At 45.9% G+C, this 21283-nt stretch overlaps 1 protein-coding gene across 1 annotated transcript in view; it reads left to right on the plus strand.

The window, feature by feature from the left end:
• Positions 1–21283, plus strand: part of LOC307008443 (obscurin-like) — a 74303-nt gene that overhangs the window by 24809 nt on the left and 28211 nt on the right. Inside the window, exons 4-5 of the mRNA XM_079631237.1 lie at positions 15252–15569; positions 15666–16010. Of these exons, the coding sequence (XP_079487363.1) occupies positions 15252–15569; positions 15666–16010 (663 nt within the window). The remainder of the gene's footprint in view (positions 1–15251; positions 15570–15665; positions 16011–21283) is intronic.

Here is a 21283-nt window from a genome sequence, read left to right on the forward strand (position 1 = left end):
CCACCGCTTGGCAGAGTCGAGCAGTGGTGCTTTGCATCTGGTTGAGGCGTCTGTACAGAATAAAAGCCACGATCATGGAGATGGTTTGGCCTATGACGGCAGAGAGGCAGATTGCGGTGTCAGCCGCGGTCCAGGTTTGGACGACAGGTGAAGTGTCCAGGATGGGCATTTGGGACAAAGCTTGAAGGGCGGAGTCCAGTGGAGCAATGTCAATAAGTTGTCCCCCTTTCTGTTCAATCCACTGTTCCAGTGCGGGATCGAGGGTGAAGTTTTGGTCCTTGAAGAAGGATGGGAGTTCAAGTTCCGACTGGTATTCTTCACTTGGGAGATGGTATAAGGCCAGATCATCGAGGTGGAGGATGGCTCCTCGAGGGACTTGGATCCACATGCTCTGGTTTAGCAGGGCAACCCGTGTGGCGGTGTCATGTTGATCGTAGGTCAGGGTTGCAGTCCGAGCTGGCGTGTTGACGAGCCAGCGGTCGCCGACGATTTCGGCTTGCGTCTCGGTGACCTGGCTACGATGCGTGGCATCGGCTGGGCAGCGGGTATCTCCCGCCAACTGTTGAAGACCACAGATTCCATCAGTGTTGTCTCGAAGGAAAGGTTTGCTAGGGCAGAGGTAGTGGATGTCTTTGGTGAGCGTACACATGTGGAGATTAGGAGCGAGGTAGAGCTGTGGGTTGCTGTCGTGATACGCCACCACCTCGGGAGTCTGCACCCGGAACCGGGTGTTGCTCTGCCAAAAGCCCACATTTACAATGTCTTTGAGTCTGTAAATCCGGCTTGACTCGATGATCGGCAGGTTCAGTAAGAAACCCATCTCTCGTTGTGCTGGGTCGATGTAGAGTGGAATGGCACTACCCAGAGAGTAGGCAAGGTGGACTTGTAAGGGATCTGCAGGTGTGGTGATGGCGGATGCCAACACGGTTTGAACAAGGCTTAAGGGTACCAGGTATGGTGGAATCCTACCCATGGCCAAATTGTCTATGGAGGAGCTTACCTCCCGGAGCATGTCATTCATGAGTGCCGTGACTAACTGCGTTTGGGAAAAGTCATTTTGAAAAACAGTGAACAGCTGCTTCATGGAGTTCACCGTCTGGTTCAGCAGGACGCTGTGGGTGTTAAGGATGGTCACTGTTCCTCTCAGGGTCTTCCCTATGGTCTGTAAGGATGCGCTTTGGATGGTGAGCTGTTCTTTCAACTGTGGGAGTTCCGTCCGGATCTCGGCCACCTGGCGTTTCACAGTGGCGATGTTGACGGTGTTGACACTTGACATTCCGATGTTGAACAGTGTCCCAACCGCAGCAGCGGCTCCGAGCAGCGCTCCGAGGAACCGTTTGGAACGGCGGCCGTGGCCACTTAGCTCTGCTTGGGTGACAGTCATCTTCTCGAGCTGGCTTAGCATGTGTTCGATGTCGGCTTCGGCGTGGTGGAGGGCAGTCTCGGTCCATCGGGCCCCGGCGAAACTGTATTGGCTCACTCCGCTGGGGGAATGTGCACGGTAGACGTTTCGGGGGTCGAGTCGCACGTACACCTTCTGGGTGTGGGTACGGCAGTTGGTGATCAGAAGCCCAGGTTGTTCCCTCAACACGATTCCAGAAGCCGGTCCTGGAGAGATGACGTCGGAAGGCGGCTGGCCTTCGGTTGACTGGACCCACAGGATTGCGATCAGCAGCAGCAGCATTTCTGTTACAGGCAGAGAGAGTAGGAGAGGTGTGGAGGAAAGGGGAAGAGAGAGAAGGCAGATGTCAGCGGGGCTGTCCCAGGATGGAGGGACAGTTTTTCATTTCTTCGAAGGTGGCAGCTGTTTCAGTTCGCATTGGCCCCTCCCTGTCTGATTCTGCTAGTGGCCGCATATCTTTTGATCTGATTGCGGTGGACCCATTTGAGAACAGGTTCTTTCTGTCCCCGATTCAGCTTGATCTGGTAAGCAACAGGGGAAAGTTTGTTCACAATTTCATGGGGTCCTGTCCAGCGTGGCAAGAACTTTTTTGACAGTCTTTGAGTTGGAAGAGCGAAGTTGTAATACAGGACCTTGTCGCCCACCTCGAGTTCCTGGTGTGATGCCTTCCTGTCATAATAAGCTTTCTGGCCCTCAGCACTGTGTTGCAGATGTTGTTGGGCAAAAGCAAAAGTCTTTTTCAAATGTTCGTGCAAACCTTCCAGGTATTGGGAGGTGGTGTAGGCTGTGACGAGGTTGGAGTCCCCCGGCTGGTACAGCAGATGTAATGGCAGGGTCATTAGCCTTCCAGTCATGAGTTCAAACGGGGACACCCGTGTTGATGCTTGTGGGGTTGCCCGAATGGCCATCAAAACAAGGGGAATTTTAATGTCCCAATCCTTTTGGTTAGTGGACACATACTTTTTCAACATGCTGACCACCGTCTTGTTGGAATTCTCAACCTGGCCTGAGCTGATCGGATGTCGGGAAATATGCAGTTTGGCTTGTACCCCCAGGCATCTCCAGATCTTTTGCATGATCTCAGCAGTGAAGTGGGTACCCCTGTCAGAGTTGACTCTCAGTGGCAACCCGAACCGTGAGAAGATGTGGTTCATGAGGAGGAATGCCGTGGTTTGGGCTGTGTCGTTCGGTGCGGGAAGACACTCTACCCACTTGGTGAACTGACATATGACAGTGAGAAAGTACTTGTTCCCCCTTGTTGATCTGGGTAAGGGACCTACCCAGTCGATTTGGAGGTCTGACCACGGGAACGTGACACCTCTACGCTGTAGTGGGGCCCTGTGATTTGGGTTTGATGGTTGGAACTGACAGCAAACCAGACACTCTCTGACATACTCTGCCACATCTTGCTGCATGCCTGGCCAGTATGCCACTGTCTTCAACGTGTCATACGTGGCTCTGGTGCCGTGATGGCCCGCACATGGATTGTTGTGTGCGTACATCAGCATTACCCCCTGGTTGCAACGCGGGACCACGAGCCGTGGCGTAGTGGTGTCGTCGGGTGCAAACCACAAGATGTTGTCACGCACACGCAGCATGTGTCTAGAGTTGTACAAGTGTCTCAGGTCAGAGTCAGCATTGAGGGCTGAATCAGCGATAGGGTGGCTGGCGGGGTCAGAGAGGAGGTCAAGAATTGTCTTTACGGCCGTGTCAGAGGCCTGCATGTCAGCAATGTCATTGTTGGAGACTTGCGGAGTTAGCGACAGCAGTTGTGAGGCTGGAGCTGGATTAGGTGTGAGCCGCTGGCTGCGAGTTATCACTGCCACATCTGGGAGAGGTGTGGTGGCAGGAGGAGACCATGGGTCGCCGTGCAGAGCACCTGCTTTTGCTAAAGCGTCAGTGCGGTCATTAAAGTCTTTGTCTTTACCAGGCAGCTTGGAATGACCTTTCACCTTCTTCCAGTACACTGTCACATTGTGTGTGGTCGTGATGTTGTCACATGCTTGAAACAGGTGTTGGTGTTTTACAGGTTTGTTGTTAGCTGTCTTGAACCCATTTCGTTGCCAGGTTGGGAGATGGCACACAAAACTGAGTCTGGTATAATTAGAGTCTGTGCAAATGAGAAGTTCTTTGATGTCATGGGCCGCTGCGATTTGCAAAGTGATGAGGATGGCGGCCACTTCGGCGTACTGAGACGACTGAGGGCCTAGCTGGAAACTTTGCGGGGGACACGGCTGGTTGTTGACAAACAGAACTCCTGCACCTGCTTGCAGGGTGCCCTGATGGTTGTAGGAGCACCCATCGACATAAGCTGTGGTCATGCCTTGACACGCATTCTCATCAAAGTACCTGTGGCAGGTCAGTGGGGGCTGTGTTGGCTCCGGTGTGTCCATCATAGCAGCAGGCGAGTTGTCAGAGCAGTTTTGGCAGGCTGCCAGGCCATCGCCCAGCGCAGACTTGTGTTTCTGTGCATAGCGAGCCTCAACATTTCTTCCTTGAAGAGCCATTAACCAGGTGGCGATGCGTGAGTTGGTCACCACGCCATCACGGATGCGTTGGCTGTTGAGGAACATAACAGGCTGGTGGCAAGTCTCTATGATAACTTTCTGGGCACCAATGTAGTTGGAAAAACGCTGGATGGCCCACACGGTGCAGAGCAGAGCTTTTTCACAGTCTGAGAATTTGCATTCTGGGGGAAGAAGTGTCTTACTGGCATATGCGACCACCTTCTTGTCTTGGTCATGGCGTTGGTAAAGGCCAGCACTTAGACATTGAGCAGAGAATCCAGCCTCCAGGAAGAATTCCTTTTGCGGGTCAGGGTAGGCGAGGCATGGGGCTGAGCACAAATGTCTTTTCAGTTCGGTCATAGCATGTTCTTGAGCTGTGGACCAGATGAAAGGGGTGTCTTTTTTCAGCAAAGCTGTTAGAGGTCTGGCAATGTCTGAGTAATGTTCAATGAACTGCCGGGAATAATTGCACACCCCCAGGAAGCTTCTCAGCTCCGAGACGCTTTGTTCAGGAAGATGTTGAACTCAGCAGGTGAGTTGGCGTAACCAAACGGGCACCTGTTGAAGGTGAACTGTCTGTTGCCAAAAGTGAATGCCAGCTTGTGTTGGTCGTCCGGATGCACCGGAATGGTCCAGAACCCCGAGGCCACATCGAGGGTAGAAAAGATGTTAGCTCCTCTGATTCTGGGAATTTCCTGTTCAAGCTGGGTCATGGGCCATCTTGACAATGGCACCTGTTTGTTCAATTGTCTATAGTCAATGGTTGGTCTCCATTTGCCGTTAGGTTTCAAAACGGGCCAGATGGGGGCACTATAAGTAGAGTTGCAGTGACGAATAACACCCTTTTCCATCATGGAGTCGATGATTTCTTGTACTGGCTCGTGTGAGGCTATGGGAATTTTATACTGCTTGACAAAGGTGGGAGGAGCCTCAGGGGGTGTGGGTATACGCACCGTGTGCAGGGTGGTGAGCCCACAGTCTAAAGAGTCTTGTGCAAAGGAGTCTTTGAACTTGTAAAGGACTTGTCGGAGGTTTTGACGGTCCGTGTCGTTGTGGAGCGCGTTGGCGTTCTGTAGAATTTGCTGCACTTGAGTTTCAAAGCTGTCAGTAGTGTCAAGAGGTGACGGTGCATCAGTCTCAGTGGCCTGCTGGTGGGAGACTGTGTACACAGAGAGGTGTTGATCCTCTGTGAGCTCGGTTCGGCATACCTGTTCTTTTGGTATTGACATGACAGATGTGATGGCGATGAACTGAAAGGGTGCAGTGAGTAGTGTGTCGTGTGGATGCCTTTCCGTCAGCAGTGCCTGTGGAATAGGCCCAATGACAGGTAACACAAGTTCAAAGTCATGAAAGTCTTGGCTGATTAGCCATCCCAGCCGAAAGGCTCTGGGAATGCAAATGTCAGTGGCTGTGCAGTTGTTGAACAGGATGTAGAGTACACGGGAAGACACTTCAGTGAGTGGTGTTGCTTCAAGTGTGAGTCCGAGTTCCACACATTCAGGGGATGGCTGGAAGTAACCCAGCGTGTGGTTGAGAGTTTGACCACAACGCAAGTTAAGTCGGACAGCGACCCCTTTGGTGTAAGCGGGTACTGCGGCTTCCTGTTCATTAATCAAGGTGCACACTTCAGGAATGGTTTGCCCTGACAGGAGATTATCATAGACAATGGGCTTGGGTGTTTGCAAAGTCAATGGGGCCCATATTACTTCATTCACAATGTCTATTTGAGCCCTTAGGCGTACCAACAGGTCTGCTCCGATGTAAGCATCATGGGGTGGGTCCGGCAGGACCAGGAAGTAGTGTGTCAGACACCGGTGGTTCCATTTCAGATGCAAGGCGCATATCCCTTTTGCTGTTGTCATGGATAATGACTGAGAGTTCAGGGGAAAGCGTGTGCGTTTGCTGGCGAATGGTAAGTCTGGTGTGCTTTCAATGATGGTATTGAAGAGTGACAGGCTGATGGCTGAGTTGTCAGCATGCAGGGCAAGGACAATGTCTGTTGTGGTGACATCTTGTAACTGCAGGCTGGACTTGACCTTGGGACAGTAGATGTCAGGGTTGAGGTTGGCTTTGAAAGTGCAGAGTTTTGAACTTGAGCTGTGCTGGGAAGTTTGGGAAGTTCCCGGGAACTCTGGGGACTGACAGTCCGTCGCTGTGGCAGTCTCCGTGACCTCGTTGACCTCACTGTCTGGGTCACCAGACTGGTGTGGCTGGAGTGGCAGAGGTGCACGCACTTGAGCCCATACCTTTAGTTGCTTGAAGTCCAGTAACGGCTCGAATCGATCCAGCAGATCTTTGCCAATGAGAAGTGGGTGATTGTTCATGGGAGACACATATATGGGATGTACCAGACTCATCGGACCTATGGTCAGATGAATGGGAGCGATGTTTCGTAGCTGAATGTCATTTTGGCTGTACGATTGCACATTCATCTCACAGGTGTGGGAATTGAGAGTTCGATTTTGTCTTCGGGCTTCAGATTTGAGTTTTTCAAACAGCTGAGCCGAAATCAGCGTGAGGTCGGAGCCTGTGTCAACCAGGGCTTCGAGTCGCATCTCTCGTTCCAGGGTGATGGTGAGATACAGCTTACGGGCCACTCCCTTTTCGATCAGATTACCCAGGAGCTTTGGTGTGTGGGTATCGATCGCTAGGCAGTGAGGGTGTGACTTGTGTTGCTCGTAGTGGGTGCAGATGAGCAAAACAGCACTGTCTGGTATGTTGGCAGGAACATGACAGCTGTCAGCTGTCAGTTTGGTGTCACATGTGCTGTCATTGAGTGGGACAACAGTGTGTGTCAGAGTCTTTTGACAGTAAACAGTTTCTTGTGGTTCTGTCAGCTGTTGGTTGGCACTGGAAGTGTCATTTTGTGGGGAAACAGTGGGTTCAAAAGTCTTTTGACAGTAAACAGTTTCTTGAGGTTCTGTCAGCTGTTGATTGGCACTGGAAGTGTCATTTTGTGGGGAAACAGTGGGTTCAAAAGTCTGTGAGTGGTGAACTGTGTTCTGCAGTTCTGGGTCAATAGGAGGAAAGAGGTTAGCAGTGTTGGTTTCAGGCTTTGGAGGTAGTCATGCAGAGTCCGGCTTCCGTTTGTCATCCTTCTGAGAATTCTTTTTCAGGAATTCTCTCAGCATGTCTAGAAGTTCAGCTGAGTCAGCTGCAGCGGTGTTGTTACCTTTGGAGGTGGGCTCTGGCTTGAGCTTACCACCACGTCGTTGAGCGGGACTCTGTGGACGATTCTCGGGGCTTGTGGTTCGGGGAGAGGCTGGTTGGCGTTTCTTGGGTCGCCGGCTTTGATCCCAGGTGTTCTTACCTGGTTGATGGTGAGCAGGCCTGGGCCGGTCACAGAATTCATCGACACGGTCTTGGCGCTGTCTGGTGTGACCCCCTCCACGACCACGCTGCCCTCTGCTGGCTTGAAACGGTCTTGACTCTCTGTTGGCAGACTTGTAGTTGTGCTGTTTGGCGCCCTCTAGTGGAAGTTCTGGAAAGGGCTGAGATACAGCGTAAACAGTGGGAATTTTAGTCTTTTCAGAAGCAGTTTTCTGCTTAATATAAGCCTTGTGGGCTAAATCACGGAGTTGCTGTGTGTTCATAGTCTTAGGGCATGCTAGCACACCCAGGTGATGGCTAATGGTTGGGTGCAAGTTTCTTAGGAACAAAGTTCTGAAATTCACATCTTCCTCCATGTGAGACTCATTCAGGGCTCCGAAGTAGGACTGTCTGAGTCTGTTGTAGTAGGCTTGCGGGGTTTCCAGCCTGGCTTGCTTGACGTCCAGTGCCTTGATGAACCCCTGGTCTGTGTCTGGATCAGAAAACTCACGGACCAGAGCTTGGCGTAGCTGTTTGTAGTCCATTTTGACAGTGTCTGGTTGTCGATCCAGGAAGCTCCGTACGTCACGGCTAGACGTAATCCGGAGGAGGTACAGTTTGTCCCAGTCTGTGACGTCGGGAATTGTTTGTAGATGAAACTCCACATCTTGCAAGTACAAATGAATGTCACTACCACCTGTTGGCTGTGGCGAGAACTGTGGAATGTTCCTTGCCAGCTTGTCAAGGTTCTTGGAGTAGGAGTTATGGGAAACAGCCCGTCCCGTCTGGGTGGGGACCTGACTGTTCCCAACGTCGCCCCCTTCAGCTTTGGGTGTGTGGCTGAGAGGTGGGGCGTGGCTGTGGAGGGGAGACGGAGTGTAGTGTGTGTCTCCCCCCGGCTCACCTTGAAGCTTGTATGAGTATGCGAGCTCTGTCTGGGCACTGTCAAGTTCATCTTTGAGGAACTGTCTTTGTTTCAAAAGTTCGGAAATTTCAGCTTTGGCAGTGTGTAAATGCTTTTCACACGCTCTGAATTTTGCGGTTCTGTCTCTTAGGGCAGTCTCTGCTCTTTCCAGAATAGTAGCTCCACGCTGCACTTCATCATGCAGTTCCGCCGAGATGCGTTTTTCGGCGTCCACTTGCTCTTTGGTCTCTAGGCGCAGGTTTTCCATGGCCTCTTGAAGTTGCTGTAGATCCTGATGCTGATCGGCGCTGGTGTCGTCCTCCTCGTTGAGCTCCTCTTGTAGCTCCTCCAGACGACTTTGCACTTGGTCCTTTTGCCGACGAGCGTCCTCCAGCTGCAGTTTCAACTGTGCAGCTTCCTCCTTTAGCTTGGCGTTGTCCTCCTGAAGAAGGGTGTTGTCCTTCTCTGCAAGTTGGGCTTGGCTCAGGAGATTATGGGCCACGCTTCCGACGAGTCGGGACCACTCTTTAGCGCCATAGGGGTGTGTGGGGTCGTGAGTCACGAGCAGGTCCAGGTCGTTGTCCAGCTGTTCTCTGGTGAGAGTCGACAGGTCCGCTGCTTGGGGCAGGGAGCTGGCTGTCATGGCTCGTAGCCACGCGTCCAGGTCCCGCCAATGGGCTGCTGGGCTGCTGGTACGCGACATTATGGCTCACTGCGGCGAGAGAAACACAACAAACACACACACAGACAAGACCAATCGCACACTTGTAGGCAGGCTACTAGGTTATAGTACGGCGGGGCCGTCTATAGTAAATTTGGCTAACTGACTTTCAGACAGTTAGGAGGGGCCAATGCACGGATAGGCTAGGGCCCACAATAGAGTCGCCAGGCGGTAGTCTGGCTTAGCTGGTTGACTATTTAGTTCCTCAGGTCTCTTGGTAACTGAAAGGAAACAAAATCAACAGAACAAAACAAAACAGAACAAAATCTCAGTGCACTAAAAGAACCTAAACTTGGTTGGTCTGTTCTAAAGGGTGGCAACTAGTGTCACAGTGGGTGTTATTGGTTTTAAAGGGGGCCTTCAGCTACACTTCTCTGTTAGAGATGGTGATAGGGGTGTCAGGTTCGCAGCTTTTGGGGCAGGAAACCTAAGAGGGGTGTATATCGTAGGGATAAAGAGTGAAATAGACACTTAAAATATGCTACGGGAGAATACCTAGTATTCGGGAGCCTATAATAAATGGGTGTATTTTACTCAATGTCAGTTTACCTGTGGGAGTTTGAGGTCACACCAGTCGGCCTCCGGAGCGAGTCAACCTTTTCCAGTGCCTCCAGACACTCCTCCGCAGTGAGCCCCGGATCCTTTTCGTTACTCTACTTCCCCTGCTGCGCCCTCTCAAACAAGACACTTTGCCTTGAAGCCCCCGGCGCCTCTGAGGTATCAGCCAGCCTTATGCAACAAAACTTGGGTGTCTTTCCGAACCCTCCAGCGAAGCCGGAGTGGCCCCTTTGGGCCCCGGATGGATTAACTCCCAAAATTGAAACGGTTTGGCTTGACTGACCCTTCAGAGTTGTGGGTTCAAGGTTAGCTCTTGCGTGCCGCAGCAGTAGGTTAGAGATTGAAAGGACTCGCGAGTCCCACCACGGCCGAAATGCTGTTAGCACCAGTCAGGAATCACACTCACGGAGATCGGCCCGGCTCCCTCGCTTCACCACAGATACTGGGATCGTACCTATGAACATACACAGGAGAGATAATAAGCTTCAAGGCTAAAAAGGGTTTTTTTTGCTTGACCAGACTGAGAAATTTCTGCGGGGGAAATAACTAGAAATGGACTAAACAAAGAAAACACTTAGATTTTAAAATTAATTTGAGAAAATTAATCTAACCTGAAAAGAAACAATAACAGGGGTAAAATCAACAAACAAAATTTGAAACTTAGCCTGACCCAAATTGGACAATAACCGAGGTCGTTGAAACAAGGAGTGGTCGGCGTTTAGGCTGCGGGAGTGGACTGCGGGGACCACTAAGGGTTACTTCTCTTCTCCAGTGGTTCACCTAGTTTGTTTAACACAATTGAAAAATGTGTTTAAATCAAATCTAAGTAAGCCTGGGAAATTTCACAGAAATTATATTGGTTTTATAATATTCCTTAATGAAATGATTATAAAATCCTGAAAGGGAAGAGGTATAGGTTGGATTAACACAGCATGAGGTTGATAGAAGGCTGGTAGCCAGACTGGAGAATGATGTCAACACCAGGGGGCGCTTCTCTTTCAGGTGGGCTTTTGACGGACTGGGGAATGGGAACCTGTCTTTCACCTCAAGTCTAAATGCACTTGGAGAAAACAAACAAACAAACAAACCAAAACAAAACCAACCAAAACAGTGAAATAAAAATATTTCAAAGAGTTATAATAGTTTCAGACAATAATCATCACCACCTGAAGTCATTAGAAGTTATTAGCTGAGACAGATAAACTCAGAAGGTTCAGAGATGAGATTGCAAAGAGAAAGTTCTGAGAAAATGTTTGGCTTGAGGGGTTTATGGCTGAAATTTAATTCACTTTGTTGAAACAAACTCACATAAACTGCCTCAATCCAAAACAGAAAAGTTTATTTTTCGAAATAAACAGCTTTAAGTTCGAATCTGTATTTAAACAGTTCATTCACTAACCTCTAAGTTTAATTTGGAAGAGCAAAAATTGTCTTAACCTCTATCGTCCACGCGATGGCGCACTTTCGCTAACAGTTAGAAACTGTTGTTAGAGTTTCAAAGGAAAAACTGATTAGCTTGCACTTGCGAGTTACCTCCACGCGATGGCGCCCTTCTGCTCACAGAATGACGTCACCGACTAGTGGGATCAAAGTTCAGGAGACAATAATTTGAAAGCATGCACTTCACTGTTTCAACCACGCGATGGCGCAAATTCTGCTCACAGAATTACGTCACAGACACGTGGGGTTAAAGTTCAGGGGGGGAAATGATTTGCATGCACTTCACTGTTTCAACCACGCGATGGCGCAATTCCGCTCACAGAATTACGTCACAGACACGTGGGGTTAAAGTTCAGAGAGAGACACTATAAACTTGCATGAGCTGTTTTATGCCACGCGATGGCGCGCTCGGGCTCTGTACACGGTTTACAGTAGTATCTGCTTTTTTTACCAAAACAATTTACAGCGTGCATAAATTACAAGCATTTACTGGTTTTCTTCACAGTCAAATCAATACGAGGAGTTCCTATTTACCCTAGAAAACACCACGATCGTCCTTTTGCGCGTATTGCCGCACGGACACAACGGGAAACGAAATAAGAGCTTATCACGGGTAGCTAGTCCATACGCTTTTACTCGAGTCCACGTTAGCTAGCTTATAATAGTGCCTTTTTACAGAAGGAACATCGCTTCTGAAGGTCTTATCTTTACCGGTTTAAACGTTTACTAAGAAGATTTCGTCGTTCTTAAAAACGTAATTAAACAGTATAAAAAGTGTACACAGTTGTGTCAGAGTTTTTTTTTTCTGCACATTTAACTGGACAGTTTTTTAATACTGTAACACACAGGAGAGCTGGGAGATAATTCGTTTAGATTCTCTGCCAGCGGTGCTGTGTTTCACAAGCTTCTGCTTGGAGTCGACTTAATGCAAAACTTTACGGTTGTACAATTATTAATATTCACAAATCACATCTGAATACAATATGCATATGAATCCACACTGAAATTTGAAAATTGCCCGCGTCCGAACGCCATTAAATGTAGTAATATTGACTTTGAGTATAAATTGGGGAAATTAGCACTCAAATGGGAAATTAAATAATCATGGTTTTGATGAATATTATTTGCATACGCTATAAAATGGTTCTAAATATGGGCTTGTACCGCCTTGAACCGATATGAATATGCATCCGATTTACTCGTGATACTAATTCATACAGGAAAGGGGAATGATTTTAATCAGTCGTACTTGGAATTACGATTTTAACCACTAATGCGTATACATAATAATATTTACCTCGACACTTCGATCCGTTTAGCTCTTGGCAAGTACAATCACATCCATCTGGCCATAATGGATACAATTTACTCTTCAAGAGATCAGATCGGAAATATTTAAACTATGCAATGTTTAAAAGTATGGTAGAGCGTTTTTAACAAGGTAGCATAGAAAATCTAATTTTCAGGGATTTCAGATTGTGGATTCATAAAACACAACTTCAGACGAAGATTACAATGAAGTTTAATAAAAGACAATTTAAAAGTACGTAGGTTACACGATCAAGAGTATAACAATATGCATAAACAAAACAAATGATTATAAAACGATTAAGTAGCGTGTATATATATAAACACGGGATTCCCCAAGAGATGGAGAGAGAGAGAGAGAGAGTGAGGTATGAGAGAGAGAGAGAGAGAGTACACAGTTTAAGGAATACTTTTCAATAATCAAGAGACCGGAGGATTTCTCAGACAACCTTAACTAGCTTTGTTTCAAGATCAGATTCAGAATTAGCCTACTGTGTTGTCGTTGGAAAGTCGTCTTGTGCGTGCGCTGTTCCTTTGGAATCTCGCGGGCTTCCGGGTTGCGTGCGTGGTCGTTTTGACGCAGGGTGGAAACGCTAAGCTTTCGTTCGTTAAAACGCTGGATCAAGGAAGTAGCTTTAAACTTGTATAAAAATAAAGACTTAGTCTTAGAAACGGAAAGTAAACGGAGAGCAAGGCTCTCTGAAGCTAAGTTAAAGCTATGAGTTAGCGAACCTAGCCGTTAGACTAGAGTTTGGAGACTAGAGTGGAAAACTAGAATTGAAGAGCGGAAGTGAAGAACTAGAGAAAGAACTAACTAACTTTGGCTCGTCTCCAAAATATGAATGAAACCGGAGCACGCCCATTCTGAGTCTGGGAGCCAATCACGAGTGGGAATTTTGTGGCGCCAAGATTTCCTTTGTCTGAACGTCACGCCTATTCAGCGCGTGGGGAGGCCCGGAGTTTTATTCTGACATTATTCTACACTTCAATAAATGTTTCATAATGCATAATAACTTGTTTCTCAAAACAGATTCGAATTCGTCTAATTTCCTGATTTGCGACCATACCAAATATGCTAGAGTTTAGATAATGAAAAAGGGAACTATAATGATTTTTAGGTATTATGCGTTTCTATTGGTTGTTTTAATCCGGCAAAAGCGCATTCTACGTCAGATTCTGCATGCTTGTTAATCGCCGTTTCAAACAGAACGTTGCATTCTCACAAAACAACGTTTTTCTCACTATTAGAATTCTGTGTGTGTGTGTGTCTGCTGTTGCCCCCACCGGGCGTGTGTGTGGGACGGGCGAGATACGTGTGTGACCTGTTTGACCTCCTGGGGTGTAAAACATGTTTGCGTGTTCGGCTTATAACAATACATGAAAGGAAATCTCACTGCGGGCGTCCCTGTGAAATAAAACAGACGCGATAATTAAATTAAAGAACCCCGGGATGTATCCTCTTATCTACGCACAGAATCAGCTAAAAGCTTTCAGCAAACGTTAATGTGTTGAAAAAGAAGGGAAGACACTATGGAATGCAGTAAATCACAAAACCTGTGTTTCGTCTGAGTTTAGCAAAATGTCAAGAAACCTTTTAGTCCTGCAATAAGTCAACAAAATAGAACATGTATGCCTTATCTATCAACATCTGGCGATGGTGCTACAAAAGCGAGCAGATCACGCCGGCGTGATTGCCGACCCCAGAGGGTTAAGCAGGCCCTGATTGACAGTGTTTTGTTGGCTCATCCAGATTTCGACAGGCCATTTTTAGTTTCGGTGGATGTTTCCAGTAATGGCCTGGGTGCTGTACTTTCACAAGTGCCAGAGAATGGGGGTACAGCAAAGCCAGTTTATTTTGCCAGTAAGTCACTTTCGTTCGCCCAGTCAAAATACCCAGCACATCGGCCAGAATTTTTTGCGTTGAAGTGGGCTGTGTGTGACAAATTTAGTCACTGGTTGAGAGGTCGCCCCTTCACAGTATGGACCGATAACAACCCACTGACATATATTTTGACGAAGCCGAAACTGGATGCTTGCGAGCATAGGTGGGTTGCCGAGTTGGCTCCTTATCAGTTTGATATTCGGTACATACCTGGTTCAAGGAATGTTGTGGCAGATGCTCTTAGCAGAGAGCCATTTGTGGAGCAGAGCGCCTTGCATCGTCTTACTAGGGTACCTTATAATTCGCTGTTGAAGTATTTTCTCTAAACACATCTAGTGGAATTAGTCTGGAAAGAGTTCATTTGAACATGCTCAGTTTATTCTTGCTGTAACGGTCACCAGCTGGAGTGCCCTTGAGAGCCACCTGAGGGCACTCCACATCAAGACTATTATCATTTACTCACAGACTACATCTCCCATCATTCTCTGCCCGGACTCATCATCACTTGTCACTGATCACACTCACCTGTACCTCATTCACTGATTGCATTTCACCTGTGTCTCATCCTGTTAGTCTGTCTATTTATACCTTGTTCATTCATTCACTCACCGCGAAGTCTTGTTTTAGTGTCACACTGCATTTCTGAGCATTCTCCTGGTTTTCTTGTCTTTTGGTTTTTGGATATATTGCCCTGTTCCCTGGTTTACTCTCTTGCCTCTGGTCCCTGGATTACTCTCTTGACTCTGGTCCCTGGATTACTCTCTTGCCTCTGGTCCCTGCCTGTTTTGTTTGTTTGTTTGTACGGACTGCCTTCCTGTGTTTGACCCTGCCTGTTCTTTGGATTTCCCCTTAAATAAAGCTGCGTTTGGATTCTCCACCTTCGTGTCTCGGAGCAGTTCATGACACTTGCACACGTGACACATTCACGTTGTGATCTCAGAGTTGTGTATTGATACACACAGATCATACTGTATTATTCCTGATACTGGACATAGTGTCACTCAAACATCTGATGATGAAGATTATCTTCATATTAAGAGTGTGTCAGTGATTTGAACAGCTCTCTGATAAAGACTAATAGTTTATTCTGGAGAGTGTGTTGTTTGCTTTAAGTGAGGAAAATACTGTGAGTGAAAACTTCTGCTTTTTATGCTGGTGTGTTTTATGTTCTCATTTATTAATATATATCATAATGATCACTGAGATATACTGTGTTTCAGGAACCAGTGGATATGATCATGTATTCATCAGTTCTGGTGAAAGTGTCCGTCTGCCCTGTAATAAAGCTCCTCCTGACTGCAGATCAACTACATGGAGCTACAATAACAGCTTCAGACGTTCAGGGAGAGTTGATCTGATTACTGGAGGGATGAAGAATAAAGACACAGCGAGACATGAGAGACTGAGTCTGGAGTCTGACTGCTCTCTGAACATCAAGAACGTCACAGGAGAAGATTATGGAGTATACAGCTGTAGACAATCTGTGAATGGAGAAGATCAAGAAACTGTTGCACTTGTTGTTCTGCATGTTCTTCATGGTTAGTTTATGATTATGTGTTCAATTTAAAAATGCAGATTCTCCCTTTAAACTCAGATGAAGATTGAAGAGTCTGTGATTTGTGTCTTGTGTTCAGTTTCAGTGTCTTCATCTTCATCATCATCTTCATCATCACAGACTGAGATCAGTCCGGGCCGCTCTCTGACTCTCTCCTGTCATTTGTATACTAGACGCTCCTGTGATGATTGGTTCAGTTATGGGGAACTTGAGCTGTTGTGGGTGAATCAGACTGGTGTTGATCTGAAGACAGACTCCAGATATCAGATATCATCATCATCATCATCATCATCATCATCAGATCCCTGTATCCTCACTCTGACTACAACACTCCTGAATGAAGATGACAACAGAGAGTGGAGATGTGAAGTTACTCACAGAGATCAACTCCAGACCTCAGTCAGATACACTGTCAAGTATTCAGGTGAGAAACACTCTTTTCTGACAGATTACTGGAAACTTCCACAGACTGGCTCGACTCTTTCTGATGCCTTCATACGTTTGGGACTGTAAAATATTAGTGGTCAAAGTCATAAACTGCATAACAATCCTTATAATCCCCGATATTGGCCTCCTACACGGGTCATACATGATATATATACACACACACACACACACACACACACACACACACACACACATTAACAGTATATGCACTTCTCACACGTTTCACACACACACACACACACACACACACACACACACACACACACACACACATACACACACACACACACACATTAACAGTATATGCACTTCTCACACACACACACACACACACACACACAGTATATGCACTTCTTACACGTTTCACACACACACACACACACACACACACACACACACACACACACACACACACACACACACACACACACATACACACACACACACACACACAAACATTAACAGTATATGCACTTCTCACACGTTTCACACACACTCACTCACACACACACACACACACACACACATTAACAGTATATGCACTTCTCACACGTTTCACACACACACACTTGGAGATCGATTGCTCCTGTTTTGGAGATCGATTGCTCCTGTCTGCCTCGCTGTGACTGCTGCTGCTGTGAGTTTGTTTGCTGCGTCTAAGCCTCGTATTAGCTTCGTATTTCTTTCTGTTTTGAACCATCATTTATTATAAATTCTAGTTGTTTAAACTACTAAATACAGCTTACTCAACATCTCAGATTAACCTAACATTGCTAGCTTCCGTTATTGTCAGCACAACACGCTAACTCGCTAGCCTTTTAACGCACCACCCGTGCGCTTAGTTATTTATTTTTATCTCGCGCGCCCCCGCCTTTGAGTTCATAAAAGCCCAGGGGTCCGTTCTTCGTACGTCGCTAACTCACTTAGCTGGATTTGATTGTTGGCGATTTTGGCATGATCTTGGATTGTTTGGTTCTTCGACGCTCATCCTGGACTTGCTGTCATAGCAACAGGTGCGCAATCTTAAACCTGCTCGCGAGCAGGCTTATTTCATGTTAACAGGATTAGATCCCGGCTTTATAAGTGCTGCCTGTGACTCGTGCTATTCACAAAGTTTACCTCGCGCTCAAGCTTTTTTTTAAGTTTTTTTATGGTTTTTCCAGACCCAAGGTTAAAGCAGATACATTTTTTTTTTTTTGCCAATGCAGGTACATTATATTTTTTAATGAAGATCATGCAATCATGACTCAACCAATAAGTATGATTTACAGTAGCCTTTGTGTCAGGCTTCACTAACGTGATTGGTGCCAGAGACTGTACACACGTTCCCATCAAGGCCTCAATGAAGAGGATTTTGTGAACAGTAAATGTGCAGGTAAGTTACTATTACAATTCTAAATATATCATATTAGTAATATTATTAGGAATGGAATCAAAAAGTATGCAGTTGACTGACTAAAATGTCTTGGTGGTGTGTGACACTATACCATATCAGTCACATAGTCAAATGTAGCACATTATTTGAACATGGAAACGGAAAATATAAATATCAAGCACACTGTATAGACTACACGTATTCTGAGCCTAACATAACTATATTTTATTCATTATGTAGGTGATTACAACATTACAGCTTGGAGACACAGGGGCTACCTGCAGGCAGTATTTTATGACCCCATTCCCTGACCCACAGCAAGGACAATGGAGCTCTAGCCAGGACAAGGGCACAGTTTTAAATTGACCATGGGCAACTAAAGGGAAAACTTCAGTGTCTGAAAAGTCTGAGGGTTGCACCTGACAGGGACTGTGACATTATTGTTACATGTGCCGTATTACACATCATTACACATCAGAAAGGAGAGGATCCCTGTGGTGGAGGTGCAGCCTGATGATGACCTCCAGCCTGATGATCTCCAGCCTGATGATGACCTCCAGCCTAATGACCTCCAGCCTGATGATGACCTCCAGCCTAATGACCTCCAGCCTGATGATGACCTCCAGCCTGATGATCTCCAGCCTGATGATGACCTCCACCAGTGCACTTGGACGGACCTAGTAGCAGAGCGGCACGGGACAGAATTTTGGGACACCATTTTTAAAATTCACTAAATGTTTAATAAAAGACAAGACAAATATGCTTAGTTCCTTTTTTTATTTCAATTATTCTTAGTAAAGAAAAGCCAGTGATCAAGCCATCTTTTGCCTGCAATAAGAGATATTATGCAAGGTCAGCAATAGTACTCTGTGTGTTCTTTTAGAGAGAGATTTTTACATTAGCCTACATGCAGTGTTCACTTTCATAAAGTAAAGCAATTCAGGCTTTAGACCAGCCATTTGGATAATAGGCCTACTTAATTTAATGCAGCAACAAATTATTTTACAGTGTACTAAGATAATTAAAAGCTCATTTACCAATAATGAAGCTGTTGCTGCTACTGGTCCCTGCCGTGGGTCTAAGGAAGAGATGCCCCCAGAGATGCCCCCCACAATAGGGTCAATTCACATTCAACCCAAGGGCCAACCCTTCTATTGGGGAGTAAGTGGGGGTGCAGGACCACCACCTGTTTTTTATTTAAAAAATGTATAGCCTTTTTCTTGGTTGCTGCACATGAACAACACATGCACATCATTTAACAGTGTATTTTTAAAAGAGACCAAGAACAGTATAGCTTAGTAAAGATTACCATTTTCACTTTTACTTGTTCCAATGTTCTAGTGGGTGGTGGCTCTGACATTACAATAAACAAAGTAATTATGAAATTAAATTAAAATACAAAAATGTATATAGGCTACTGTAACAAGTGATAGAAACATTTAACATGGTCCCCACTATTGAATTTAATTTGTTTGCTACTATTTGCCAGCCCCATCTCCTGGCTTTTACAGACTTTGATGTCTTCCCTGGCGTTTTCATTAAACATTAAAATTCCGCGTAAACTTCGACTACTAGCTTTTGCTCTGCTGCGGAGAAAAACTGTGCGTGCTCTTTGGCCACGGTGAGCAGCCAATAGCAGCGTTGCTGATCAATGTTTCTACTATCGATACATATCCCCTTTTAAACCAGCGCATGCACGCGCAATTATCTCAGATAACTTAATCCAGCTATACTAATCATAACCGGCTGGTGTGTTCGAAGAACCCAATTAGCCAGATCATGATTAGGCCGATTATATCATCTTGGATGTCTCGTTTGATCTCGGATGTTTTAAGCAACGTACGAAGAACGGACCCCAGGTGAGTAAGAATCAGTCAACAAACACGGTGAGTAATGTCTTCTCCTGTTATTGTCACCTGCACTTCATGTCACATGTTTACCATAGCCTTCTCTGTCGGCAATATAGGATTTATATGTGATAAATGCAAGGAGACAGTCAGGCTGACAGAGAAGATTTCAGAACTAGAGACACGCATCCAAACTTTAATCGAGAATAGTAAGAAGAGTGCTAGAGCTTTAGATACTATTTTGGATGCGCCTAGCCTAGTTAATTCTTTACATGAGTCGGTTCCGGCTGAAGTAGAGCCCGTGCAGCAGGGCAGATGGGTGACAGTGAGAGATCGCTCTAGTCGCGGATCAAAAAAACAATTTTCCGTTCCGATAACAAATCGATTTGCCCCGCTCAGTGAAACACCCACTGAGAATTATTCTGATTGTGCCCTAGTTATTGGCGATTCTATTACACGGAACGTGAAAATAGAGACACCAGCCACCATAGTCACATGTTTGCCGGGAGCCAGAGCGCCTGACATCAAAGCAAATTTGAAAGTGCTGGCTAATGCTAAACGTAAATTCTCTAAGATTATTATTCACGTCGGCACTAATGATGTTCGACTCCGCCAGTCGGAGATCACCAAAATTAATATTAAAGAGGTGTGTGAACTCGCAAGTACGATGTCAAGCACTGTAATTTGCTCTGGCCCCCTTCCTGTTCGCAGGAGTGATGAGATAGTTAGTAGATTGTGTTCACTCAATGGCTGGCTGTCTAGGTGGTGTCCACATAATAATATAGAATTCATTGACAATTGGAAAAGTTTTTGGGGCAAACCTGACCTGTTGAAAAGAGATGGTATTCATCCCTCCTGGGATGGTGCTGCTCTTCTCTCTAGTAATTTGGCTCATAGTCTTAGAGATAAAACATGACAATCTGGGCCTCAGGTCAGGAAGCAGACAGACTGGCTTAACCGACCGTCTGCTAGCGGCCTCACGTCACCAAGGTCAGATAAATCCCATCACATAGAGCCTCTTTCACCTAGATATCATCATATAGAGACTGTGTCTGTTCCCCGAACTTGGAAATCCAAAATACGTTCAAACCCATCTAAGGTTAAAAATTTAATTGATCTTCAACAAATAAAAAACAGATATAATACAAATGAGCAAATGATAAAGCTTGGGTTGCTGAATATTCGATCTCTTACTTCAAAAGCGCTAATAGTTAATGATATGATTACAGATTATAACCTAGATGTGCTGTGTTTAACAGAAACCTGGCTAAAACCAAACGATTACATTGCTTTAAATGAGTCAACCCCACAAGATTACGGTTATAAACATGAACCTCGTCTGAAACGCAAAGGAGGAGGTGTTGCTGTAATTTATAGTAATATTTTCAAAACCACTAAGAAATCTAGCTGTAAATATAATTATTTTGAAGTGTTGGTGCTTAATGTAAAAATATATAGTGTAACCGATAAATCACGTTTGAAAATTCTGCTGGCTACTGTATACAGGCCACCAGGGCACCATACAGACTTTATCAAAGAATTTGCGGACTTTCTATCAGAATTAGTATTGGCTGCAGATAAAGTACTAATTGTTGGTGACTTTAATATACACATAGATAATGAAAAAGATGCATTGGGATTGGCATTTAAAGACATTATAAACTCAATTGGAGTTAGACAACACGTGTCAGGACCGACTCATTGCCGTAATCATACTCTAGATCTAATACTATCACATGGAATAGATGTTGATGCCGTTGAAATACTGCAACAGAGCGATGACATCTCAGATCACTATCTAGTCTCGTGTAAATTACATTTAGCCAAGGCTGCAAAGCCGACTCCGTGTTATAAATATGTTAGACCGATCACTTCTGCCACTAAAGATTGCTTTATCAATAATCTTCCTAATCAGTTTCATCATCTCAGCATCCCGGATAGCTTAGAAGAACTTGATATTGCAACAGAAACTTTTAACTCTCTCTTTTCCAGCACTTTAGACACAGTTGCTCCGCTGCGCTTAAAGAA

The sequence above is a fragment of the Phoxinus phoxinus genome, assembly GCF_949152265.1.
Source record: "Phoxinus phoxinus genome assembly, chromosome: 1".
NCBI classification, from domain to species: Eukaryota; Metazoa; Chordata; class Actinopteri; order Cypriniformes; family Leuciscidae; genus Phoxinus; species Phoxinus phoxinus.